Source organism: Peromyscus maniculatus, chromosome 21, assembly GCF_049852395.1.
Source record: "Peromyscus maniculatus bairdii isolate BWxNUB_F1_BW_parent chromosome 21, HU_Pman_BW_mat_3.1, whole genome shotgun sequence".
NCBI classification, from domain to species: Eukaryota; Metazoa; Chordata; class Mammalia; order Rodentia; family Cricetidae; genus Peromyscus; species Peromyscus maniculatus.
In genome coordinates, this window is record NC_134872.1 from 26,215,929 (window position 1) to 26,243,266 (window position 27,338).

General features: G+C 50.3%; 1 protein-coding gene across 2 annotated transcripts in view; it reads left to right on the forward strand.

Moving 5' to 3' along the window:
- The first annotated feature begins 4,854 nt into the window (after positions 1-4,854).
- The window catches only part of Tspan15 (tetraspanin 15), a 45,239-nt gene continuing 22,755 nt past the window's right edge, over positions 4,855-27,338 (forward strand). The window contains exon 1 of one of the 2 annotated variants that reach the window (XM_006972719.4): positions 4,855-5,068. In XM_006972719.4, coding sequence (XP_006972781.1) covers positions 4,973-5,068 — 96 coding nt within the window. In that variant the 5' untranslated portion in view covers positions 4,855-4,972. Of the gene's footprint in view, positions 5,069-25,068; positions 25,174-27,338 lie in introns of those variants that run through there. The other variant, XM_076557177.1, reaches the window with a different exon arrangement.

Consider the following 27,338-nt stretch of genomic DNA (forward strand, 5'->3'; position numbering starts at 1 on the left):
GGCTTTGAGGTTTCAAAAGCTCAAGCCAAGCCCAATCTCTCTCTCTCTCTCTCTCTCTCTCTCTCTCTCTCTCTCTCTCTCTCTCTCTCTCTCTCCCTGCTGTCTGTGGATTCAGACGTAAAACTCTCAGCAACTTCTCCAGCTCCATGTCTACCTGCATGTGGCCAAGCTCCTGGCCATGATGATAATGGACTAAAACCTTTGAAACTTTAAGCCAGCCCCAATTAAATGCTTTCTTTTACAAGAGTTGCTGTGGTCATGGAGTCTCTTTACACTGATAGAACAGTGACTAAGACAATCAGTGTTTTATTACCCCAATAAAAAGTAAACTAAGATAGGCATGCAGTAATCCCACCACTCAGGAGGCTGAGGCAGAACGGCGTTTCAGGACAGTCTGAACTGCATAGTGAACCCCGCTCTCAAACACAAATCAGCAGCTAAACACCAGGCACACACCCATAATTCCCCCACTCAGAAGATGTAGGTAGGAGGAAAGTTCAAGGTCTTTGTATTAGTTACTTTTCCATCACTGTGATGAAATATCACTTTTACCACAAGCAAAAGGAATTTAGGGAGAAAAGCGTTTGTTTGGGCTCCAGTTCCAGAGGGGTGAGAGGAGTCTATCATGGCAGGAAGGCAGCGAGCAGAAGCATGGCGGCAGGAGCAGGAAGCTGAGAGAGCACATCCCCAGCTGCATGCAGAAAGCAGAGAGCCAACTGGAGGTGCAGTGAGGCTGTGACCTCTCCAAGCCCACCCAGCAAGGCTGCACCTCCATACTCCCTGCCCCCAACTAGCACATCTGTTGGGGACCAAGTGTTCAAAGGTCCAGCCCTATGGGGGATATTTCTCATTGAAACCAACACAGTCATGGTCAACCAGTGTGAGGCCAGCCTGAGTGACGCGGGACCCTGTCTCACCCAGACCGCTCTCTCCGGGCACCCTGGCCTAGTGGGAGGATGGGAAGTCAGGATGGCCGGCTTGTCTTGGTTTTCCTGGGATTTCCTCCTGTTTATACTCACAGTCCTGCATCCCTGGAAAGCCCCTCAGCCCTGGAAAACTCCTACGGCGCGATAGGGACAGTCGTAGTTTAGAAATGACGATTCCTAAATCCGTTCGTCCACTTTCAATTCTGGGTGAAAGAAGATGGTGGCCGGCCTGGACAGAAGGACACAGGAGGGGGCAGTAGTGGGGGGTCCAGAGGAGGCAGGTAGTCAGGAAGGCAGGAAGGCATCAGGCAAATCCAGCCCCAGGGTGTCATCATGAGGAAGAGTTTATCCCAGATTGTTCCGGAAGGAGCCTGGCTGACATCTGTCTGGAGCTGTGGCTCACACTCAGGTGGAGTCAGGGTGGTGTGAGACCCAAGCCCGACACTACCTTCCGCAATGACTGAAGATGTCTGATGAAGACATCCTAAAGATTGTGCACGTATACTTGGGGATCGGGCTGGGAAACTGAGGAAAAGACTGGGTGTCTGGTCTGGAGAGACCTCTCCTAAACTTCTCCAAACCGCTCCCCCTTCCAGAGAAGTGTAGCCCAGAGGTTTTTGTTGTTGTACAGCAAACGCTAACCGATACATTCTGAGATTCCAAGTCATCATCATCACCATCACCATCATCATCCTCAAATACCTGTACCTATTCCTGCCTTTCCTCTGTCGTCCAGGGAGCAGCATGTAATGGCACAAGGTAAAGCCACGGAACACGTGGCAACATATAGATTAATAAAAAACGGGCTGAGTTTAAATGTAAGAGCTAGTCAGTGGTTAGCCTGAGCTAATGGCTGAGCAGTTTTAATTAATATCAGCTTCTGAGTGATTATTTTATAAGTGGCTGTGGGGTCGGTGGGGCCGGGCAGCTACCTTCCTCTTCACCCTTTGCAAATGACCTGTATCCACCTGGTTGTTCATTGCAAAAGAATTCAAAGCAGACCTTGAGACCCTCCCAAATATCTCTTTCCTCACAAGCCACACTCACCCATTAGTAAGCCCTGCCTCTGCACCAGACAAGTCCAATGTTTCGACCTCACAACAGGAAAGACACTGTCACCTACAAAATTCAAGCAAAAGTTTCTCACAATGTTCAGAGTAGATTTATGGTTTTGTACTGGGCTGAATTCACAACTACCCTGGGGTATGCGGAGCCCTCAAGCTAGAAAATAGCCCAAACCAACCACCATTTGTCCCCATCTCCACAGCCTCCTCCTCAGCTCCCCAACCCCCCCCTCCCCCCGCCCCCACTCGCTGCCCTTCACAGCGGTCTTCTAAACTGCAGGTTAGAGTACACGTCCCTTCCCCACATGAACCTTACTAGAGGCCTGCACCGTGATGGGGGAAAAAACGGAACCTCTTTGGTTCGGTTCGCCTTCCACCCCTAGGCAGAAGTGGCCGTCATTTGCAAAGTTAAACAAGAAACAAGAATTCCTTCCTAGGCACTGGCCCCGCCCCCCTCGGCTCTCCGGGAAGCTTGCGTGACGGCCCTTGCACCTGCTGCGCCTTCCTCTGGGCGGCTCGTTATATCATTAGCATACACCTGCATCTGAAGTTAACCTCTTCTGTGCTTTTTTGCACACGGGTGCACTCGTGTGTGTGTGTGTGTGTGTGTGTGTGTGTGTGTGTGTGTGTGTGTGTGTATGTGTGTTCCTGTGCTGCATGTCCCTACATTCCCCACTCCTCGATAGGATAGACTGTCTACACTTTGGAACTTTTCCTTAGAGCCCCGGACTCGTTGACTGATGGATCTACTGACTAAGAAACCAGAGCTGGATAGAAACAGTCCAGCCTCATGGCTTCACAGATGGGGAAACACAGGCAGAGTCATGGGTCCAGTTGCATAGCATCAGGTTTACTCAGGGCCATCAGCTTTGCAGAAATCTGAGGTTCCTCTCCTTCCATTGTCGCGGCCATTACCGACAAGGGTAGCTTTCCTCTACACGTCCCTGCCAAGTTATCACGAAGAGAGATCTCAACACATATTCCGAGGCCCGTACAGATAGATATCCACAATGCAAACCTTTATGAGCAGGGAGGGAGCCACCAAACCGGTCCTGTAACTCCAGTAAAATCACCTAAGACCCCACTGTCCATCCGTTCAGGAAGGGTCTGCTCAAGGAAATCGGGGCATTCCAGAGACAAGATTCAGGTAATGGACAGCTGTGTACGCACGGAACAGAGGCTCTCTTCAAGGATTTATCCCAATGTGCTGTCTCTATATGAAAAGGGCTCCTCCACAGAGTCTTTCTTTGGACAGGAAGGGCAATGCCTAAGATCCTTTCCGAAGTCTATGCCTAGTTTGTTTACGCGTGTGTATGCTTCAGAGTGACGTGTTTTCCAAAAACAAAACAAAACAAAGTAGAGGCCTGGATCCATGGCTCAGCACTCAACAGGGCTTCCCGTTCTTGCAGGGGGTTTGAGTTTGGTTCCCAGCACCCACATCTGTTAGCTCTCCACTGCCTGTAACTCCAGCTCCGAGGAATTCACATCCTCTTCTAAATCCCGTGGTGTACTCATGTCCTTCACATACACACATAAATAAAATAACAATAAATCTTTAAGGAGAGAGAAATACCAGGATTTACACCTGGACAGCCCACCTCCTGAACATTTCCCTCCTGCTCAACCCAGCCCAGGGAACTTGCCCATAGATGCTATTCCCATATTCACCACCAGGGACCCCCACTCAGCACTTCCAGAGCTTTTGACTGGCAGCCACGCATTTAATTACTGAATGCCACAAACACAGACTGCCTCGTTCTCAGGCTCCCGGATGAGCTAGGCTAGGTCTGGGGACAGGAAAACAACAGAGTACGGAGTACGGCTGGGACCACTTAAATTGGGAAAAAGAAGACTCATAGATACCTGTAGTCTAGCTAGAAAGGCCAGGCTGGAGGCAGGTCAGATCCCCACTGACTTGTGAGGTGACTGGGTTTGAGGATGGGCCTAGAAGAGGATTTCCTGGGAGAAGCGGCTCTAGGAATAGGGCTGAGTGCCAAAGGGGGGGATTTCCATGGTCAGTTGGGGGGAAGGATGGAGCAGATCTGTGTCTGGAAGACTGTTGCTCCAAGGGACCCCTGAGTTCCACCCTGGACTGCTGACTTTCCAGGATGCAGACCATCATCATTCTTACACACTCACTTCCATGTTTTTGTTTTGTGTTTTATTCGGACAGGGTCTCACATGTAACCTTGGCTGGCCTGGAACCCACAATGTAAACCAGACTGGCTTCAAGCTCAAGAGACCCGCTTGCCTCTGCCTCCTGTGTGCAGGGATTAAAGGACCGCGTTAGGGTGCAACTGCAACCGCAACTCACTTGCACTTTTTTGTTTTGTTTTGCTTGCTCCCTCCCCCCCCCCCCCCCCCCCCCCGGGTCTCACCGAGCAGCTCTGGCCATCCTGGAATTCACAATGTAGATCAGACTAGCCTCGAACTCGCAAATATCCTCCTGCCTCTGCCTCCCAAAGTGCTTCCCTTGCACTTTCAACACGGTTGCAGTTAGTCCTTACCTCTTTCTCGCAGTATTCATTGGCACGTTTTATTTTTGAGGGTGCTTAAACACCCAGGCTAAGTTAGGCAAGCGCCCTACCACTGAACTACTGCTCCCCGGCCTGAAAGCCTGCTTTCTAATATGGAACTGGGAAAGCTCATCCTTCCTCCCGCGCCTCTCCAGGCCATAAGCTCCCAGGCCGGATTCCGGGGCGCGGGGTGTCTCAGCCCGGGAGCGCTGGCTCCTGGAGTCTCGCCCCCTCCCCTCTCCCGGTCTGTGCTGTGTCTGGAGCTGAAGCCACGCCCCCGACACGCCCCCTCGCTTCCATTGGCCGCCGGCATTGTCCGCTCCCTGGCCCGAGCGGTGATTGCGGCTCGCCTGTGTCAGTCCCGGGAGAGCGCGCGGGTGGCGGGGCAGGCCGCGGGACAGCCGCAGGTGGGGCCTGGAGCGGTGGCCGGACCTGGGCAGCCCCGCAGCCCCGCGCGGGAGCCACGATGCCCCGCGGGGACTCGGAGCAGGTGCGCTACTGCGCGCGCGTCTCCTACCTTTGGCTCAAGTTCTCTCTCATCGTCTATTCCACCGTATTCTGGGTGAGTGAGTGATCGGGATGGAGTCGGCGGAGCCGGGGTTGGAGGTTGGGGAGCAGCGGGGAGGAGGAGGGTACGGGATGTTCCACACTCCTTTGATGGCCCCCACACCGGATCCCGGCTGGGGTCCAGCTTTAGCCCCTCCAGGGAGGCCTCCGGGAGTGCGCAGCGGCTCCTCTCCCCACTTCCCTGGGAAGCGGGATGTTGTGGCGGCCCCAGCTCAACTCGAATGCAGCCGCCCAGTCCCTAGCGTTAGAGCAGTTGCCCACAGGACGCCACTTTGTCCATCTGTGCTACTGCTCACCTATGACCAACCTGATGGGGTCTGCTTCGTCAGCCATACCCTGTGCATCCTCTGGTGGTTCGGTAGGCGGTGGGTACGATGTTGGCCGCGCCCACCACGCTTGCAGGGTGTGACTTCCCCATCAGCATAGCGAGAGGTGGTCAGCTTTTGTGCTTGTAGCCACCTGGATTCCAAGTCTGGTCTCTGCTGTTACTTGCCTGAACCTTCCCGCCAGCTTCCCTTGGGCGTCTTGCTTTCCTCCTTGATGGGAGGAGGATGCACCTGCCTTCTTGTTGGAGGGGAGCATTCCACTGTGCGGCTCTTAGGTCACTGTTTTCATGAGTTCTGGCATTGCTCGCGGAAGATCAGGATTGCTGTGGTTCTGCACAACCAGACTTTGAATACTGCCCGCGGCGTTCTAGCTGAGTGGTCTGGAGAAGTTCCTTCATTTTTCTGACCATAGTTTTCTCATCTGTAATCGGAGACAGTAATTATTAAACCTTTGGATGGTTGTGGAAATAAAATGGAAGTAGTCCAAGATGAGATCACAGAGGGCTCAAAAATGGGAGGTAATAATATTATTTATTGTTGTTGTTGTTTTGAGACAGGGTCTCTCTATGTACTTGCCTCTGTCACTCAGGTGCTGGCATTAAAGTCATGTGCAACCACACCTAACTATTGTTATTGTTGTTGTGTGTCTCACTGTAGCTCAGTCCAGCTGGTGGTGTGTGTATGTGTTTGCTCATTTTTTTTTTTTTGAGACAGGGTCTTATGCATTTCTGGCTGGCCTAGAACTCACTATGTAGTCCAGGCTAATCTTGAACTCATAGTAATCCTCCTGCCTTAACCGCCCAAGTACTGGAATTACAGTTCTAAGACACCATGTCTGGCACCATCAATGTTATCTAGACATGAATGGTGTAAGCTACCCCAAGGGACTTTCTTTTTCTTTTAGATAGGGTCTTATGTTGTCTAGGCTGGTCCCCAAATCACTGTGTAGCTGACAGTGACCTTGAATTCCTGATCCCCCTGTTTCTACCTTCCACATACCTGGCCCTGGGACCACAGGGGTGTGCCACCAGCCCTGGCTTACCGAGGCATTTTAAAATAACTGGATCTCAGTCTAGGCATGAGGATATCTTTCCACAGGCTGACTCTACCCTCAGCTCTATGGAATAGGCCCCTGCCTCCAGTGTGTACTTAGATAGGCTTGTTCAGAGATCCCAAAGTGTCCCCTGAAAATAAGTCCCTCCCTCCCTATGTCCCTCCCTCTTCTTTCTCTCTCTTTGTCTCCCCCCCTCCTCTTCCTCAGCTCCCCCTTGCATCTCTTCTGGTAGCAGGAGCTGCTGGGCTGGCCATCAAGGCTGACTTTGAATGGGACCCCTTTGTGAGGCAACCCTGCTGCAGCCAGCAGATCTTGCTTCCAGTCCTGCTGCGTCCCAGACTCACTGGCATATCGTAGGCAAATGATATCTGTGTTTTGGGTCTCAGAACTGTTCGTTCTAGTCTTTGGCTAGCTTCCAGCCCTGTTCTCTGACTCCAGGTACCCCGAAAGAAAGATAAGCAGGAGAGCTAGGGCCCCAAGGGTGGAGGGGAGATGTGGAGGTATAAGTTGCAGAGAGGTTGAAGGCGGGGGGTCGATGATTTGAGCTATAATTCAGAGATTCTCACCCAAAGTCGCATCAGAATGAACTGGGACGTTTCCAGCACGACAGACCCCCGTGCCTTGGTACAAGTACTTATTAAACTTGTACCTCAGCGTTTCACACCGATGCAGTGGGCAGTCAGGGCTGAAGACAGCCAGCACCGGAGACCACAGTGATCCTGCTCAGTCTTGCCTTGCCTGTAAGTCAGGTAAAAGGAGAGGCTAAGGCAAAGGGTGGAAAGGTGGGGGCCCCAGTCTTTCTCCTCCTCTTCAGTGTGTAACCATTGGCCGGGCCTCATCACATCTTCCTTTTTTCACCCGTAAAATAGAAATGCGTCATAGTCCGCCTCACACCCTACAGCATCCCCTTTTTAGGACTAGTGATGAGAGCGAATGAGGAAAGAGCTATGCGGGCCTCCCAGCACTCAGGAGGGCTTAAGGCCAGAAGATCCCAAGTTCAAGGCCTGGTGACGCTACAGAGTGAGTTTAAGGGCAGCCTGGGCAACTTAGACTCTGTCTCAAAATAAAAAGGGAGAAAAGGACTGGGGGTGTAGCTCAGTGGTAGAGTATCTGCCTAGCACGTGGGAGGCTCTGTATTCAATCTGCAACATTACAGAAAACCCCCCAGAAACCTCACCAAAACTGAAGGTAGACACAGTTATGTGAAGTCAAGTAAGCTTGCAAGGTCAGAGTCGTCCCCTACAGCCCCTGTAGACACCCACGTAGGCTCTTGCTTTGCTTTTCTTGAGACTGAGCAGGACTCAGAACTTGGAACTTCCCCTCTCTCGCCAACGGAGCTTGCTGTATTCCCATCCCCGGCAGTATTTCTGCTTAAAAATATTTCCCTACCCAGGCCAAGAGCTCAGCTGCAGGGCAGGGCTGCTGGGGTGGCTCCAGGTGCCAGAATGTGGCTGCAGGGTGGCGGCCACTGCAGGTTAAGTAATCTGTCTGCGTTGAGTTGACTGCTAATTGGAAGCCATTTACGGAAAAACCCATTATCTTGATGCCGTCTCCTGCCTCACCCCTGGCAAGAGGATGGGTGGGGGCAAGGGTTACTCACTTAATAAACCGGAAGTGTGAATGCTTGCTGTTTCTGTCTATAAAGAGCAAGGTGGTGGTGGTGCATGTCCTTAATCCCAGCACTCAGGAGGCAGAAGCAGGTGGATCTCTGTGATTTTTGAGGCCAGCCTGGTCTACAGAGTTCCAGGACAGCCAGAGCTGTTACACAGAGAAACCCTGTCTCAAAACAAACAAACAAACAAACAACCCAAACCAAACCAACCAAACAAAAAAATCCCAAAACAAAAACAAGGTGCCCAGCTCCTAAATTCTTTTTAAAATAGGATTTATTTATTTTTATTTTGTAAAAAAGTGTTTTGTCTACATGGGTTTCTGTGCACTACACGTGTGCCTGGTGCCCACGGAGGCCAGAAGAGTAAATCAGATTCCCCATACTGGAGTTACAGATAGTTGTAAGCTGTCAGATGGGTGCTGGAATCAAATCCAGATCCTCTGAAAGAGCAGCCAGTGCTCTTAACCACTGAACCATCTCTCCAGCTCATGAGCATGAATTCTTAATCTTTCTGCATTTACCTCTGAAATCCTGAGATGCAGGCATGCATCACCATGCCTGGCTGGCAAAAGGTTTTCCTTATAAATTATCATTGACAGAAAATGCATGCAATCATGCACAAATTAAAAGTAGAAAAGGGGGTGTCTTAGGGTTTTCATTGCTGGGAAGAGACACCATGACCACAGCAACTCTTATAAGGAAAACATTTCATTGGGGAGGGCTCACTTACAGTTTCAGAGGTTCAGTCCATTACCATCATGATGGGGAGCATGGCAGCATGCAGGCAGACATGGTGCTGGAGCTGAGAGTGCTACATCTTGCAGGCAACAGGAAGTCAACTGACCTCTGGGTAGTTTCCTGAACATAGGAAACCTCAAAGTCCTCCCTTACAGTGACAGCTTCCTCCAACAAGGCCATACTCACTCCAACAAAGCCACACTTCCAAAAAGTGCCACTCCCTGTGAGATTATAGGGGCCAATGACATTCAAACTACCACATTCTACTCTCTGGCCTCCATAAGCTTGTAACAATATTATAATGCAAAATGCATTTAGTCCAACTTCAAAAGTCTCCGTAGTCTATAACAGTCTCAGAGTTTAAAAGTCCAAAGTTCAAAGTCTCTTCTGAGATTCATGAAATCTCTTTGGTTTTTTCTTTCTTTCTTTCTTTCTTTTTTTTTTTTTTTTTTTTTTTTTTTGAGACAGGGTTTCTCTGTGTAGTTTTGGAGCCTGGATTTCACTTTGTAGTCCAGGCTGGCCTGGAACTCAGAGAGATCCACCTGGCTTTGCCTCCCAAGTGCCGGGATTGAAGGCGTGCACCACCACCGCCTGGCTTCATGCAATCTCTTAACTGTAATCCCCTATAAAATAAAAATCAAAAAGCAGATCACATACTTCCAACACATAACTGCACAGGATATACATTACCATTCCAAAACACAGGGAAGGGAGCAGAGTGAGGAAATACTGGACCAAAGCAAGACTGAAGACCAGCTGGTCAAATTCCGAATTCTTCAGATCTCCAACTCCGTTCAGCTTTGTTGACTGCAACACACTTCTTTCTCTGGGCTGGTTCCACTCCCTGTTAGCAGCTCTCTTCAGGAGGTATCCCATGACCCTAGCATCTCTAACATTTTGGGTTCTCCAAGACAATCCAGGCTTCAACTTCACAGCTTCACACAATGGCCTCTCTAGGCCTCCATTCAGGGACACCCCTGACCCATGCCTGGCCTCAGTGGCTTTCTTTAAGCACGGAGGCAAATTCCACAACCCATTTCTTCTATGCTTAACTCTAAAGTCAGAACCATGTGGTATATCTTCATTAGTTTTCTGTCCTTCACTGCCTAAGCTTGGCTGTCCTGAAACTTGCTCTGTAAACCAGCCTGGTTTCAAACTCAGAGATCCACCAGCCTCTGCCTTCCCAGTGCTGGGATTAAAGGCCACCACACCAGCTCTAAGTGATTCTTTAATTCACAAGTTGGAAAATTAGCTGGGTGGGGTCTTGCCCGGAGGTCACCCCTTTCTCTATTCATTTCTTAATCCATTTATCTCCTTGAACACAGAACTGTAGTTGGCATTTTCTTTGCCCATCAACCAAGTCCCAAATAAACACACTGAGACTTACTATTAATCATGAATGCTTGACCTTAGCTTACGCTTGTCTCACTAGCTCTTTTAATGTAATTTAACCCATTTCTATTCATCCATATTTTTGCCTTGGAGCTTTTTATCTTTCTTTCATGCTGTATGACCTACTTTCCTGCTTTCTCCCTGTCTGTCTGGCCCCTGGCGTCTCCCTGGCATCTCCTTTTCTTTCTTCCTGAAGCCTAAATTTTTCCTTCTGTTTCCTCTTCCTGCCTATACCTCCTTCTTCACTATTGGTTGTTTGGCTTTTTATTAGACCAATCAGGTGCCTTAGGCAGGCAAGGTAAAACAGCAACACATCTTCACATAATTAACCAATGCAATACATCTTTGCATCGTTAAACAAATATTCTGCAACACAGAATTTAGCTCTATTCCACTTCCTGGTATTCTTTTTCTCCTCAAAATTTTCATTGTGTAATTTACCCTGCTCCGCTTGCTCCTTTTCATTATACATCTTCATTAGAGTTATTACTATAAACCACATGACAGCGTCTATACTAGGCTGTTTTGAGATTTCCTCTGCCAATGCAATTACTCCAAAACTCTTCACTTTAGCCTCAGGCAGACTCTTCAGACAGGGGCACAAGGCAGCCACTTTCTTCACCAAAATATCACAAGAATGATCTGTAGGCAACACACTAAAATTCTTCTCCTCTGAAACCTCTTGAGCCAGGCCCCCACACCTTATCAAATCTCACTCAGCACCACTGTCTTCCATGCTCCTACTAGCATGGCCCATTAAGCAGCACTTAAAACATTCAACTGCTTTTCTAAATCACAGTCCCAAACTTCGAATTCCTCCAAACAAAAGCATAGTCAGACCTATCATGGCAATATCCCATTCCTGGTACCAACTTTCGTTTTAGTTAGGGTTTTCTTTTTTTTTTTTTTTTTTTGGTTTTTCGAGACAGGGTTTCTCTGTGTAGCTTTGTGCCTTTCCTGGAACTCACTTGGTAGTCCAGGCTGGCCTCGAACTCACAGAGATCCTCCTGGCTCTGCCTCCCGAGTGCTGGGATTAAAGGCGTGCGCCACCACCGCCCGGCAAGGGTTTTCATTGCTGTGAAGTGATGCCATGACCACAGCAACTCTTATAAGGAAAACATTTCATTGGGGCTTGCTTACAGTTTCAGAGGTCCAGTCCATTACCATCATGATGGGGAGCATGGCAGCGTGCAGGCAGATTTGGTGCTGGAGCTGAGAGTGCTATATCATGCAGGCAACAGGAAGTCAACTGACCTCTGGGTAGTTTCCTGAACATAGGAAACCTCAAAGTCCTCCCTTACAGTGACAGCTTCCTCCAACAAGGCCATACTCACTCCAACAAAGCCACACCTCCTAAAAGTGCCACTTCCTATGAGATTTATGGGGGCCAATGACATTCAGATTACCACAGGGGGTCAGAGAGATGGCTCAGCCTGACATCCTGAGTTTGGTCTCTGGAACTCACTTAAAGGTAGAAGGAGGAAACTGTCTCTACAGAGTTGTTCTCTGAGCTCACATATGCCTTGTGACCCCTGTACCCACACAAGTAGAAAAGGAGTGGGGTCTTTGTCTCAAAAATAAAAAATGAAGATGATGGCCAATGGCAACCTGCTCCCCCTTCCTGCTTTGTCTTCTACAGAGGGGACCTCCGCTACTTGTTTATTTTTTTACTTCTGAAGTATCTATAATATATAGATATACATACATATATATATATATATATATATATATATATACACACACAGTTCTCTATACAGTGTGAGTGTGTGTCTATATATATATATATACAGGAGCCCCTCATCTTTTCATTTAATACTTTAATGCTTTTATTTATTTTTTTTGGTGGGGGCAAGCCCTCAGATATCTCAGACTGGCATGACATTCTCTAAGTACCCGAGGATGACTTTGAACTTCCGATCCTCCTGGATGCTAGAATTACAGGTGTCCACCACCACACCCAGTTTATATGATGCTAACAATTGAACCCAGGGCTTTGTGCATGCTAGGCAAACATGACCAATCAAACCAAATCACCAGGACTTTGCTCAAAGTAAAATCTTTGTACATTTTAGATAACTTCCGGGGTCTGCCTCTGTCTTTTAATTAGTTTTTTATTATGTTTTATTATGTGTTTATGGTATGTGGGTATATGCATGCGTTGTAGGTACCACATCTTGCATTTTGGAGGTCAGAGGACAATTTTATGGAGCTGATAATCTCCTTTTACCTTTTCTGGGGCTCCAACTCAGGTTGTGGAGGTTGCAAGGCAAAAGCTTTTACCCACTGAGCCATCTCATGAGCCCCAAGGGCATGCATCTTTCTATTTGATGGTCTTACAGACTCCACTCTTGGCTGTGCTAAAGTTTATTTAATCTGGCCACGGCTGGGGATTTCTGTGGTTGTTTCCGATCCGTTGTTGCTGTGGGTAATACGGGGGAACTGTATTTCAGTTTGCATATGTGTGTACATAGTCATTTTTGTATCTGTTTTTAAGTTTGCATATGTGTGTACACGGGGTAATTTTCAGAAGAATTACTGGGGTGGATGTGTGACTCCATACAGAAATATCTACACCTGCGTGGTTCCATGTGTTTTAGAAAAGCTAGCTGTGTACCTGTAGCCGATCCTTCGCCAGTAAGAAAGGACAGCCAACAACAGAAGTCTCCTCCTGCTCTCTTCAGTCACCATGACTTAATCCTGCTGCAGTCATTTCTGGCACTTAGAGCCTTGGAGGGTAGCAGTGCTAATTTGGCCTGGCATTGACAGATTTCCTTCTCCCTCTTTGCCCCGCCCCCTCCTTACACTCCACCATTGAACTATACCTGCAGCAACCCTTAAGTTCGGATGTTATTAAATTGCCCTGTGTAGAAGTAATGTTAATTATAATATTATTCACTTATATTTCTTTTCTCTTTTTATTTTCTTGAGTTAGGGCTGTTGTACTCTGTAGCCCAGACTACCCTTAAACTCATGGCAATCTTTGGGCCTCCTGAGTGCTGGTATTATAGACATATATCACCAGGCCTAGCTTCACATACTTCTTTAAACTGATTTCTTTTCCAAATGTTAATTAATTAATTAATTACTTTTTAGACGGGGTCTCACTATGAAGTCCTTAATGGCCTGGCTATAGACTACGTTGGCCTCGAACTCACAGATCCCCCTGCCGCTGCCTCCTCCCTCCTCCCAAGCGCCAGGATTAGAGACGTGTGCCAGGCACTCAGTCCAATTTTATTTATTTCTTAAGCTAGAGTCATACGTAGTAGTCCAGACCAGTCTTGATGTGGCCCCAACCGACCCTGAAGTTGCTCTGAATCTTAAACTCCAGATCCTCCTGCCTCTGCCTCCAGAGTGCTGGGGTCACAGGCACCCACCACCTCACCAGCTTTGGATTTGTTTTAAAAGAAGATGTTAGATGACTACGACCTGTGGGAAACCGCACCCCATCACAGACGGCAGACAACAATAAACGAGCATAGTTTAGGGAAACGGCGAACAAAGTTATAGAGAGCAGCATCCTGGCTTGATATGGTGGCTGTTGAGGTCCATGACCTCCGTGTTCACCCTGTGATCAAAGGCAGGTTCAAAAGTGCCCGAAGCCTGAGGGCACGTATGTTACACCTAAGACCCTGAGCCACCTATACTGACGCCCCTGGCCCACACCAAGGGGGCTTCTTGAAAGAAGAATGTGTTCAAGATCACCCCCTCGGAGCTGGCCTAAGCCCCCCAGGTTTCTCCTCAGCCTGTGTTCCCTCCTTCTCACCATATCCCCAACTTGTCACTGTGAGTCTCAGGCACCCAGAGCCCCCTCTTCCATATGCAGGGTGAATTATTGTCACACATGTGCCCTGACACCACAGGGCCTCACCTCTAATTTTAGCATTGCCCAGAAAGTCCTGAAGATATGTTTACACACTGCTTTTTCTTGCTGGGCTTTGGGCTCCAAGAGGTCAGGGGTGTGGCTCTGCATACCAGGCTGAGCATGCAAGAGGAGGAGGAGAGCCTCGGTGTGTGAGGGTGATGGAGTTTCACCTGTACCCACAAAGCCAGGATTGGACCCAGGACAGAGCTGAGCCTGGCAGCGGAGTCCCTGATGTTGCCCAGCTTTCGAGGCTTTGAACTTGAAGTGGGCTAATCTGAACTCACAGTCACTCACTGGCTGTCTAGAAAGCCAAGCCTGTTGGGTCAGGGAGTGTGTGTAGTGTCGTTGAGGAATCAGGAAGAGAAGAAGCCGCTGTGGTGGTGACGGCGAATGGGCAGAGCAGGTGGCGGACGTCATGAGTGCAGGAGGAAATAGGAACAAATTGTCTTCTCTAAGGATGGGCCAGTCTCGCAAGCCTTTCCTGTGATTCTTCTTTGGTTTTAAAAAGTTTATGTATTTGTTTATTATGTGTATGTGTGTGGGCCTCAATGAGTTTATGCACACGGCCTGTGTGTCTGTGTGTGTCCGAGAAGGCCAGAGACGGCGTCAGAGCTATTGGAACTGGAGTTACAGGCAGTTATGCACTGCCCAATATGGGTGCTGGGAACTGAACTTGGGAGCAGCAAATACTCTTAACCACTGAGCCACCTTTCAAGCTCCCTTCCTTTCTTGTTTAATTTTTTTTTTTTTTTGACAAGGTCTCATGTCATTCAGGTTTCAAAGTCCTAATGTAGCTGAGGGTGGCCTTGAACTTCTAGTCCTCCTGTCTCCACTTCCCAAGTAGTCAATTACAAGCATGCACGACCATGGCCAGTTGTCGATGGGGTGCTAGGGATGGAATCCAGGGAAGGCCTTGTGCGTCCTCAGTGAACATTTTGCCACCCAAACTGGATCCCTGGTCTACAGCCTTTGGATCCTTTTGTTCCGCTGTCATTGAGTGTGAACTCTGTACCCGGCTACACCTCTGAGGACTTCCCTGGGCTCCCGTGGCGTTATCTGCAAAATGGATAGTAGAGCAGAACACGCCCAGGGTTGCCGAGCATAAGTGGACTGATATGTAAAGGAGCTGGGAGCCAGGCCTGGCACTGTAAACACTCCACTCCTTATATACACAGGGCACTGCCTGGCACACTCCTCCTTCCTCTTCCCTGCCAGGTGCTTGACAGCCACCCTGGAAGAACAAGAGAGGTCCCTAAAGATGCCCTGGGATGCAGAGGAAATCAGAGCCTGGAGTGATGTGGGGGAGGGGACTGCTTCAGAGCCCTCCCCCAGACCAAGACATCGGTGTCTGCCCACCACCTTCCAGCCCTCCCCGCTCCTGTAGCTCACCTCTCCGGGGTAGGAGTGGGAGGTGGTCTCTCTGGGAGGAGCCACCTTCCTCCCACTCTGTGTGGGAGTAGGTGATCTCAGACTGAAAGCAAAGTGGTTTCTGACAGGCCTTGGTCGCTGTTTGAGACAGGATATCTAACCCAGGCTGACCTGGAAGTCATCATGTAGCCCAGGCTGGCCTGGAACTCCCAGTGATATTCTTGCCTCAGCCTGCAGGGTGCTACAGGTGTGTGCTTCCAGGCTCTTGTGGATTTTTATTTTTGAAAAAGAGTTCTGTTTGTGAGAAACTCATACACGTATCTGCTTTTTTTTTTTTTTTTTTTTTTTTTTTTAAATCAAGCAATTTAGAAAAACATGATCTTCAATAGCTTACCTTTGATCCTACCCCAGAAGGGGACCTCTGTCACATTATCAATTAGCCTCTGTCTGGACATCTTGTACATATGTAGATATTTCACTTCCTTAATTTTTGTTTTCTCCTTGGTTCTTTGAGCAGGGCCAGTTTCATGTTCCAGGAAGGTGCTTCAAAGAGAACACAGTGAAACCCCAGTTGGAAGCCAGTGGCCTTCACCTTGGAGAAGCCTGCTGTGCTTAATGGGCAGCGGGGCGGGGGTGGGGTGGGGTGGGGGGGGGGGTGGGGGGGGGGATGGCCCACAGCCTGGGCCTGGGCCTCCCTCTAGGGCCTCCATTGTACAAAAGAGCAACAAAGCCTCCTGAATTCTGCACAAGACCCCTTTCCCTCCTGCAGAAGATTGACTCCCTCAACCCGCAGGACCTGACCTGGCACCCATGGCTTTTGGTTCTGAAGAAGCAGGCAGAGCCGTCTGCCTTCCATCCCCCACCCTCTTCTCTCTAGGTGACTCACTGGGGTGGAGCTCAGGGAAAACCAGATAAGGGACCGATCTTGGCATTCCTGTGCCAGCTTGCTCCACCTGCAGGCACAGGTATCTTCCGGGTGAGCTAGGTCACAGAGCTTTCCCAGAGGGGACTTTGGTCTCGAGCTGGTTTGGGTTGACTACTTGGTTGGGGACAGGAAGCCCTGGGCTAGACCAGCTGTTCTTTCTAGGGTAGGTAGGGGTGGTACAGTAATTCATTCTGTCAACAACTATCTGACACCTCTTGTATGCCAGACACTGAGAGTACAGGGAACAGCTGAACAAGAAAGGCTTTCGGGCAGACCCTAAGTGGACATATTTGCTAAGAGGGAGGATCAGAGAGACAGTGGGAAAGGCTGAGGTTTCCTACTTTAGATGGTGTGGTTAAAGAAGGCCTTAACCAGAAGCTGCCATTTCAGCCGAGGCTGCACGTGACAGGGAACAGCCAGTGGAGAGCATCCTAGGCAGACAGGGTGACAAGTGCAAAGGCCCGGAGGCAGGCCAGTCAAGGCCACCGCTGGAGCAGAAGGCTTGGATATGGAGTTTAGGGTCAGAGTCACTGAGAGGGGAGGTTTCGATGTCAGGAAGGGCTGTAGGGGCATCCAGGGAGACCTCGTCAGTATCAGCTTTTCTGTGTGACCTCTCCCAGACCCCTCATCTGTGGACACCCCTCAGGGCTGTGAGAGGCTCCTCTAAAATTAAGGCTTTAAGGACCCTGGGAATGCAAGCCCTTCAGCTAGCTCAGAGAGAGCTGGGAGCGTAAGGTGAGCTGAGGAGCCGTGGAATCACTTATGTTGGAGGCTCCTTTCCCCCAAGAAGCTCTGCCTTCTAGAAGGTGGTGTGAGCGTGGCCTCTACCTGAGGGGTCCAACCCAACGGGGGTTACAGGTTATAGGAGACTGGGCCCTCCCTGTCTGTATTCCTCACCATCTTGTTGTGTCAAACAATCCAACAAAAGCAATTTATAGAAGTAAAGTTTCATTTTAGCTCACAGTTGGAGGGTGTAGTCCATCACGGCAGGAGCTGAAGGCGGCGGGTCACATGACAACCGCAGTCAGGGAGCAGCAGAGAAGTGATGCTCCGCCCACTCTCTCCATTTCACTCAGTCTTGGACTCAGTGCATGGGATGGTGTTGCCCACCTTAGGGAGAGCCTTTCCCACCTCACTTAACTCCATCAAGAAACTTCCTCACAGGTATGACTGGAGGTTTATCTCCTACATGATCCTAGACCCCTTAAGTGTTGACAGTGTTAACCATCTCACTGTTCCTTAGTCCCTGAGCCTTGGGGTGTGCCAGCAGGGGCTTCCGGCCACACAATGGGCATGTGAGTCAGGCTGTGTGAGGAATGCCCTGCTTGGCTCCGATAGCTGGTCCAAGAACCTAGAGACATGGGCAAGGCATTTCTGGGGGCCCAGGGCAGGGTCTACATGGACCTGGAGTGCCAGCATGATATACTGTGTGAAGGTGTATTGCTGTGATTGGTGAAATAAAAAACTGAACAGCCAGCTGGGCAGTGGTGGCGCATGCCTTTAATCCCAGCACTCAGGAGGCAGAGCCAGGCGAATCTCTGTGAGTTCGAGGCCAGCCTGGGCTACCAAGTGAGTTCCAGGAAAGGCACAAAGCTACACAGAGAAACCCTGTCTCAAAAAAAAAAAAAAAAAACCAACAACAACAACAAAAAAACTGAACAGCCAATAGCTAGGCAGGAGGTATAGGTGGGATTTTCAGGGAGAGAAAGGGAGAGGAGGAGGACTCTAGGTGTGCTGGAGACGCCAGGAGACACAGAGAGGAAACAGGAGGTACAAGATGGAAGAGAGGTAACGCCATGTCATAGAACATAGATTAATATAAATGGGTTAATTTAAGTTATAAGAGCTAGTTAGGAACAAGCCAAAACTATAGGCTGAGCTCTCATAATTAATAAGTTGTCTTTGCGTCATTATTTGGGAGCTGACTGGCAGGACAGAAAAAGACTTAATACAGTACTCATGTACAGTTCTGAGCGAGACCTCTAGGCCAAGGCAGGCTGGGCAGAGAAGGCAGGTTCGGGTTCCTGGGGCTCGCCTGCAGAGAAGACAGAATTTGTAGCCAGTGTGAGCTGGATCCCTTGAGCAAGCTACAGGAGTCCTCAGGACTGAAGGGCTTGTGGGGCTGGGAAGCCTGGAGAAAGGTCCAGTGTGAGCCTGGGAGGAGAGCGTGTGAGAAGGCCTTGCCCATCCGTGCCTCACCCCTGGGAGAGGCAGCAGTTACCCATCTCAACAGACTAGGAGCCCTGCAGCACAGGCCAGGATGCGTAGGGAGGCAGCAGGGCTCAGCTCTTAGGTGCTCGGTTGGAATGAGGACGAGAGAGTCTGTTTAGCTGCGTGACCAGAGACAAGTTGGGGACAACTCTCTGGCTTGATGTTTGTTCTGTATCTATCATCTATTGAGATAGGGTCTTGCTACTTAGCCCTGGCTGTCCTGGAACTCACTCTGTAGACCAGGCTGGCCTCGAACTCACAGAGATCATCTTGCCTCTGCCTCTCGAGTGCTGGGAATAAGGGTGTGTGCCAACCACTATGTTTGGCTCCTTTGTGTTGTTAACATTTTAAAACCACAATTGTGTGTGTGTGTGTGTGTGTGTGTGTGTGTGTGTGTGTGTGTGTGTGTGTGTGTGTGCCATCATATGACTTTGTGGAGGTCAGAGGACAACCTTGTAGGTCCAGTTTTCTTCTTCCGCCTTTACTTGGGTTCTGAAGATCAAACCCAGGCCGTCCGACTGGCCTGGCAAGTACCTCTAGCTGCTGAGCCCATCTTGCTGGCCGCTGTACTTGGATTTTCTTCTCTGTTGGAAGGAGGTAATTATTGCCTCTCAGAGGCGGGAGGCATGGCTAGAGGACCCCTACAGCATGTATGGCCAAGGGTCTCACTGGATACCATGACTGCAGCCCCCAAAGCTTTCCTTCACCTCTCTGGGTTCTTGGACCAACCGTGTGAGCTGGGTCGGGAGGTGGGGGGAATGGTACCCCATTTTACAGATAGAAATACTGTGGCCTGAGAGGGGAAGTAAGCGACTTGTTTGTGGCCTCCGAGATGAGAGCTTCCTTGTCAAGCGAACAGTGCCTATTGCGTGTTTCCTTTTTTCCAAAAGGGACTTTCTCACCTAGGGGACGGACGGACGGACGTGTGTCTCAACCGGCAAGAGAAATCAGTATTTGTTTTGTGAGGAGGAGGAAAACGGCCTTGGCAGAGGGAGTCTGTTTTTCCGAGTTAGATCCTTTCCACTTCCTGCCCGGGACAGCTGCGTGTGTGTGTGTGTGTGTGTGTGTGTGTGTGTGTGTGTGTGTGTGTGTGTGTGTGTGTGTGCTCCAGAGTGGGTGCTCCATGTGCCTTCCAGGATGGTCACATGGCCCCTCTCTGCTGCATCCCAGCCTTCGCTGAGAGTCCGGCTATGCCAGGTGCAGCCGGGAGCCCTCATCCACGGCTGGTCACAGTCCCAGCGGACTCACGATGTGCCCTGGTGCTGGGCCAGGACCCTTTGCGAGCATGGAAACAACGTGGTGGGTGGGTATCCAGACAGTCTGCTGGGTGCAGTGGAGTGGACTGCTTGCTGGCTTCTCAGACTGGGTCGCTTACCAAGGTTAGAAATTGGGACCCACACAGCTGCACCTATCGTCAGAGCTGTTGACTCGGTGGATCTGGGGTGCCAACAGGCTGGGCCCTGTCACTTCCAGTTAAGGCCACGTTCATATTCACAGGTGATTTTTTTTTTTCCCTTTTGGTATTTTTTTCACAGCATTTCTCTCTGTAGCCCAGGCTAGCCTTAAAGTTGTGGGAATCCACTTCCCTAGTATTGGGATTACAGGGATCCACCGTCTTTGCTTCCAGGTTGTTCTGAGACCTGCCTACCTCCTGTCTCCAGCTCACTTCTCTGCTTGGTTCTGTGGTTGACTGGAGCCACTGCTGTTGGCCTGGCCTTGTGATCGGCTGATTCAGGGACCGGTGAGCTTGGCTGAACCCCGGCAGCATGCTGAGACAGCTGTGGACCTGGGTGACCCAGGTGGGGCCAGTGGAGGTCCTGGTCATTGGCTCCTCTGGAACCCTGACGTCTGGAGGGACATTTATCAGAACTGAGCTGGGGGTCCAGAGAGGGTGGCCACAGTCACAGTCACTGAACTCTTAACATCCCCTGGGGGATGTGTGTGTATACATTTTCATTGGACCAGCCTAGGACCTGTTTCTGTTTCCAGTTTCTGGCTGGTTCTTTCCTGTTCGTGTGTCTCCGTCCGTGTGTCCGTCCCCCCCCCCCCCCCCCCCCCCGGCCTCCCACTCCCTTAAAAAAAAAACAAAAAACAAAAACAAAACAGGGTCTCATGTAGCCCAGGCTACCCTGGAATTTGCCATGTAGCTGAGGATGACCTTGAATTTCTGACCCTCCTGCTTATACTTCCTGAGTATTGGGATCAAAGTGTGCATCATTACGCCCATTTGTCTGGCGCTGGGCATTGAACCCAGGTCGTCTTGCATGCCAGGCACTCGACCCACGGAGCTCTGGCCTCGACCCCCAAAGCTTGACCCTTTGCAGCCAGGAAATCCCCTGTGCTGTCCTGTGTCTGCTCAGGTCCGCATCCTCCTCCATTGTCTTTGTGCGGCTAACAATGAAATGCTCTTCCGCCTGCTGCCCCCAGCTCAGCTGCTTTCTAGACTTGCTTGCATTTGCAGCCCCCTGGGAGCAGATGTTTGTCCCTGCCGCGTTCCCGTGAAGAGGAGTCCGGGAGGACCCTGGCTGGCTGGTTACTTAATGCCCGCCACCGCAGGTAGAGGCTCTTGTTCTTCAGGGGACCCTTCTTTCTGCCCGCTTGCTCAGTCAGTCACTCATCAAACATTTCTTTGGCATCTGGCAGTTTTGCGGTCCTCTGGAGACTGGACTGGAAGACCCTGGGTGCTAGAATAGGCGTGGTGGCACCCTGGGGCAGGGGCTGCTGCTCCACCAGGGAGGCACACTGACCACAGACAGTCCAGTATGGGAAAGGAAGGAGCAGGCAGAGCCCAAGTGGCAGAGGCCCCTGGGCTTGGTCCCTTCAGGCTCCCTGGAGTTGCAGGAAGCAGAAGTGGAGGCAGTTTCACCGTCCTGAAAATGGTTTTTCGTTTTGCATTTTTTTTTTTTTTTTTAAGAGGATATGCCAGGGCGTGAGAACTCCTGTTCCTGGGGAGGAAGGACAGCCTTCAGTGGAGACAGTTGGCCTGGGAGCTGGGAGAACTGGGTCACAGCTGCTGACCAGTGGCTAATTCACTGTGTGACCTTGTGGGAGTGATCCCTGGGCCTCAGATTGCCATCTGCAAAAGAGGGAGGGGGTTGGGCCCGATCGGTCTCTGTCTGCTTGCCGCCAGTCACCACACCACGGTGTCCGGTGAGATGGTCCATGCGTGTATGAAATGTGACGTGCATTCAAGAAAATAATTAAAGCTGGGCAGAGGTGGGGTGGGGGAGGGTGGTGGCGGCATACACTTTTAATCCCAGCATTCTGGAGAGGCAGGCAGATCTCTGTGAGTTCGAGGCCAGCCTGGTCTACAGAGTGAGTTCCGGGACAGCCAGGGCTACACAGAGAAACCCTGTCTGGAAAAACCCAAATGAATGAATGAATGAATGAATGAATAAATAAATAAATAATAAAAATGAAAATAATTAAGGAGCTGAAGAGATGACTTAGTGGGTAAGGGCACTTGCTGCTCTTCTAGAGGACCCAGGTTTGGTTCCCAGCACCCACACTGGATGACTCACCATGGCCTGTAACACCAGCTCCAGAGGATATGACATTCTCTTCTGGGCACACCATGCATGTGGTGTACATACGTACATTCAGGCACATACACGTCAAACAAATCTTTTTTTTTTTTTTTTAAATAATTAAATACCTTGAGTCTTTGATTTCATAGGTGTTGGTTGGGTTAGGTCAGGGACTATTCAGATTATATATATGCATATAAACACATATATAATATATATTTATGTTATATATAATATTATATATATAAAAAACCAATCAACAAGTACAAGCAACTGGCCAAAGCGGACATGGTGGGGGACCAGCTGGGGCTCGCGATGTCCCATGGACGTCCCCAGTGGCTGCTTCTGGCTCTTCTCTGGGGACTTTGTTACTGTACCACCTTGGCTCAGAATCCCGCCTTGTGTCTGCGTCTTCGGTTCTAATTTCCTCAAAGCCGAGGAGGAGGGATTTGGGTGTCAGGCCACCCCTCTCGGCCCCCCATCCTCACCCCTTTGCTTTTCTGCTGCTCTCCTCGCCTGGGTGTCTTGTTTTCCAGCCGGGTGTGTAATCGGGAGGTTCCCGTTATAGCCCGTACTTAGCTGCAATTAGCAGTTGGTGAAGTCTTCGGTTTGGCTATTAATTGGGACCAGAAGAGGCCACCCGCCTCCGGTCCCTGGCTGACACTCCCGACACTGCCCTGCCATTGCCAGTATGTGCTGGGGCACAAGGCCCGCAACGGACTTCCTGGAAAGCCTGGGGCATGGGGCTTGCTTTCCTTCTTAATGTTTTTATTGTAAAATAATCAAGCTTAGGAGTAAAGTGAAAGAATGCTGTAGTACGGAGCTTGAACCAGAGTCAGGAATTTTGACATTTGACCATTACAGAGGAAGCTGTACAGACCACGTCAAGTCACCCCAAGTATGCCAGGATGTATTTTTGTTGTTGTTCTCTATTTTTTGAGACAGAGTCTCTCTAAGTAATCCCGACTGTCCTGGAAATTGCTATGTAGACCAGGCTGGCCTTGAACTCACAGACATCCTCCTGTCTCTGCTTCTGAGTGCTTGGCTTAAAGGTGTGTGCCACTAGGCCTGACCACCAGGATGTGTTTTAAAATGTTCTTAAGTCTAAGCATACCAGCTTCAGCTTCATATTAAAAGTGCTCCAATTGTGTCTAAAATGTGGTTGATGGCTGTGGAATGTAGAATAGGATTTGTCTTAGTTACTTTTCTACTACTGTGATGAAATACCACGACCAATCGTGAAGAAGACCACAGGCTTCTTCCCTTTTCCTGACAGTAACCTTGGAACAAAGTGGCTGTAATGGGAATGTGTTTTGTTTTGTTTTGTTTTCTGACATCTGACTTAGGTTGTGAGATGTGTGCATGGTGGTGGTCGTGCTGCATGATTACAGGAAAGAAGCGACATTTATTGAGCACCTGCTGGATGCCCAGAACTTTGGAGTGGCATTTTGACTCTGGGACATTGTAGTTACTCAGTCATTGTGAGCTGACATGGCTGACCACCTTCCCTATGGCTTTTGTGGGGAGAGCGTGGTGTGTGGAGAAGGCACCCGACTTCCTGTACATAGACTTTTGGGACACGCCAGTACCTTTAAGATGTGTGTGCGGGCCGTGTGGAGGTCACAGTGGTAGGTATGGCTGCCTCCTGCCACCACGACATGCATGTATTTGTGGACTGATCAGAGGACAGAGTAGTTAGTGTTGCCACTGGTGAGGGCTTCCCCTGTTGCTGTTGTAGACTTTGAGAAGAACAGAGAGATCCCTTTTACCCAGTGAACTACGAAGCATTCCCAGGGGAAGAGAGCTTGGAGCTGAGCAAAAAAAGGGGTTGTTGTTTTGTTTTGTTTTGTTTTTCCCAGAAAAGGCCAGGCTAGCCTTGAACTTCTGATACCCACTTAGCAGGGCTGGGGACTTGAACCCAGGGCTTCACGCATGCTTAGGCAAGCATTCTGCCAACTGAGCTACATCCCTAACTCATGTTGACTATCTTCTGTTTCTGGCTGCCTGGGTGCCCTGGGCTGGAGGGGAAGGTAATCAAGGGTTGGGTGGGAAGGATGAGGGTCGAGTCGCCGTGGTTTGGCCCAAGGGTGTGTCTGTGAGCAGGTCTACCCACCTCACATCCCTAGAGTCTCCACGCTCCTATCCCAGAGTTCTCCCTTCCTCATCCTACCCTCAGTACAGCTCTGGTCCTGCGCCTGGCATGCTCCTGCAGTGGCCTGAGTGGGGGGACTTTCAGTCCCCAGGGCCTGATGTCCAGGGTCCACCCTAGGGAGCATGACCTTCTGCTCTGTTGGCCTCGTGACAATGAGCTACCAAGGCAGAGAGGAGGTGGGTGCTTGGCAGCCACCATTATCCAGGACCATTGGGGACCCTTCTAGGGAGGCAGGCAGAGGACTAGAGAGTGCAGAAAAGGGAATGGGGGAGGGGGACGTAGGGGGAGGTGACTTACTCTGCCCCTCCCCCCACCACTTCCCATAACCATTTCCATAATTTTCACATTCAGCATGAGTCACTCTCAGCCACAAGCCTCCAGGGCTCCCGTCCAGAAAGGGGACTACAGAGAGTCTTCAGGCCGAGGAGCATCTCATGCTGCCTCTCCTCTGAGACTTATTCCCTCCCAGGTGCATGATGTCAAACTCAGTGTCTCCTTCCAGGCTTACTCCAGTGGGCCCTCCCGGGACTCCCCAAGGAAGAACAAATTGCTGTGTCTTGTCTCAGTATCCTGGTGGGTCTCCTGACTCCCACCTGCCCATCGTGGCTGCCCTTAGCTATCTGTCGATGGTGGATCGTGATTAAAAATTCCACTCTGCCCTGGCTAGACTGAAGAACTGGTTTTACAAACCTCCCAGCATAGCTCCCTCACTGTCTGGAATGCGCCCTGTGCGTGGGGAGTCTTCGGAATCAGCTTTCTGCCAACGGGAGGGTAGAAAAGGATGTGCACCCCGCTTCCTGGATGTGAACTCTGCGTGTTTTGTGATGGCCACAGCTCCCACCCATGGGCCAACTCAGCAAGGCTACAAAATGCCCCCTGAAGTCTTTCTCTGGCGTAGGAAAGCCTGAGCGAGGAAAAGAGCCCTTAAATAAGGTGTGCGTAAAGAGAATGCACAAGGCACGCACTTGTAAATGCCTGTGATTCCAGCCCTGGCAAGGTGGAGGCGGGATGATAAAAGGGAGGCAGGCTAGCCTGGGGACTAGCTTGGCTACCAGGACCCTCACCTGCGTGGAACCGCCCACAGTGAAGTGAGTTTCTCCATCCCTGAGTCAGCTGTAACAGCCCTTTTGAGAGGAGTTTCTACTTACCTATCTAGATAAGGCAATGCGGGGGTGGGGCACGGGGGTGGGGTGTGGATCTGGCCTGAACTAGTTTTGGGTGCATTCACAGTGAGTCAAACTGTGTTCTCCTAATGAACTTTTAGGAGAATCCCCTATTGGCCATCTCATGCGTATGCATATTTGGGTGTGCATGTGATTAAGATCTGATGTGTCGTGGAAAGGGACATGTGCAGTCAGCAAAGGCATTTAAAACCGAAGCCTGTCAATCAAAAGAGAAAACTACCTGGGCGGCCCCTCTTAGCAACTAAACCCCTTCTCTGGGACCCCATCAAAGGAAGCCTTCCGTGAAGCTCGGCAGCATACCTCGTCTGCTCTATCACTTTGCTTTTGAATGGCATTTCCTTGCAGTCTGTTTTTGCTTTTATTTCAATTATTTGATTAAAGACACCGAGGACCCAGAAACACATGATCTAGACATTAACCACTGGTAACAGGAGTTCAAGGTTATCCTCAGCTATGTTGTTAGTACTAGACCAGCCTGGGCCATAGGAGACCCCTCCTCAAAATAAAATAAAAGAGGCTGGAGAGATGGATCAGTGGTTAAGCGCACTGGCTGCTCCTGTAGAGAACCCAGGTTTGATTGCCTGCACTCACATGGCAGCTCACAGCCACCTCTAACTCCAGTTTTGGGGGATCTGACTCCCTCTTCTGGCCTCCTTGGGCACCAGGCACATAAGTGGCACACAGACACACATGTAGACCCAACACATATATGCATAAAATTTTTAAAAAATGCTGTTTATTGCAGCAGGCTTTTTTCTCTCTGACAGGTAAGTAACAAGGCCCTAAGTGAGGGTATGCCATGGCCAAGGCAGGCCCAGAATGCCAGCTCCTGGCTCCTTTCTCTAACTGCTCCTTCCTGCTCTCTATGGAAGGGAGCCTGGCATAGAGGCCTGGGAGACATGCTGTATTCCATCAGTGACAGTCACCAATACTGTAAGCCGCCTCCATTTGTAAGACTGCAGAGACTACTCCCGTTAGAAGCTGCATTAGTCAGTGCTGTGGTACTCTAACAGGTTACCCGAGCCAATCACCTTGTGAAGAGGAAAGGTTCCTTTGGACTCACTGTTTCAGGAGTTCCAGGCCATGATCTATCTGTTGGCTCAGTTGCTTTGGGGCTTAAGATGAGGCAGCCCCTCTTGGAGCGAGTTCTAGGTAGAGAAGAGCCATCATGCACCTTGTGGCCAGGGAAGTGGCAAAGAGGAAGAGGAAGGGGCCAGGGGTCAGTTGTTCCCTTCAAGGGCGTGCCCCCAGAGAGCTGAATAAAGACTTCTGATTTGACCCACCTCGTCAAGGTTCCACCAGCCCCCAGCAGTTCCACCCCAGGGAGCAAGCCTCGGGGGGCCTCTAAGGGATACTTGGTTGGAAAAAAGAAAGACTTGACTTTTCCCTGCAGCCCGAGTTCAAAGACTCCCTGAATCCATCCACAGGACAGACATTTCCCCCCCCTCTCCCCCCCCCCCCCCCGCCCCCCAGTCTTGCTCTCTATCTGATTCGGATTCCTTGTGCCCTCATGGAGCCTAACAGAGTGCCTGGAACACAGCAGGAGTCTGTTATGTGCCTTAGGGTTGGAAATGGCCCTCTCTAAGTGGAAAAGCTCTTCCAGCTGGGGGTGAGCCAGCCAGGCAAACCCAGCCACATACTGAGGCCATGCAGGTGCTGGGGCACCACACAGCATGGCTTGTTTCCCAGCAGCTTCGAACAGCCGGGCCTGTCTCTGCCCACGGGAAAGCTGAGCGCCAGGCCGATTCTGAAAGGACCCAGTTTCCACTGAACAACGGGGCTCCTCCGCAGAAGGGCAAAGAGGCGGCCCGGTCTCACAGTCTGAGGCCTGGCCCACAGACTGCAGGCAGTATGTTCTTTTCCCACCGTCACCCCAAATGGGCATGGCCTGCGCCCCTCTCCTTACATCTGTTT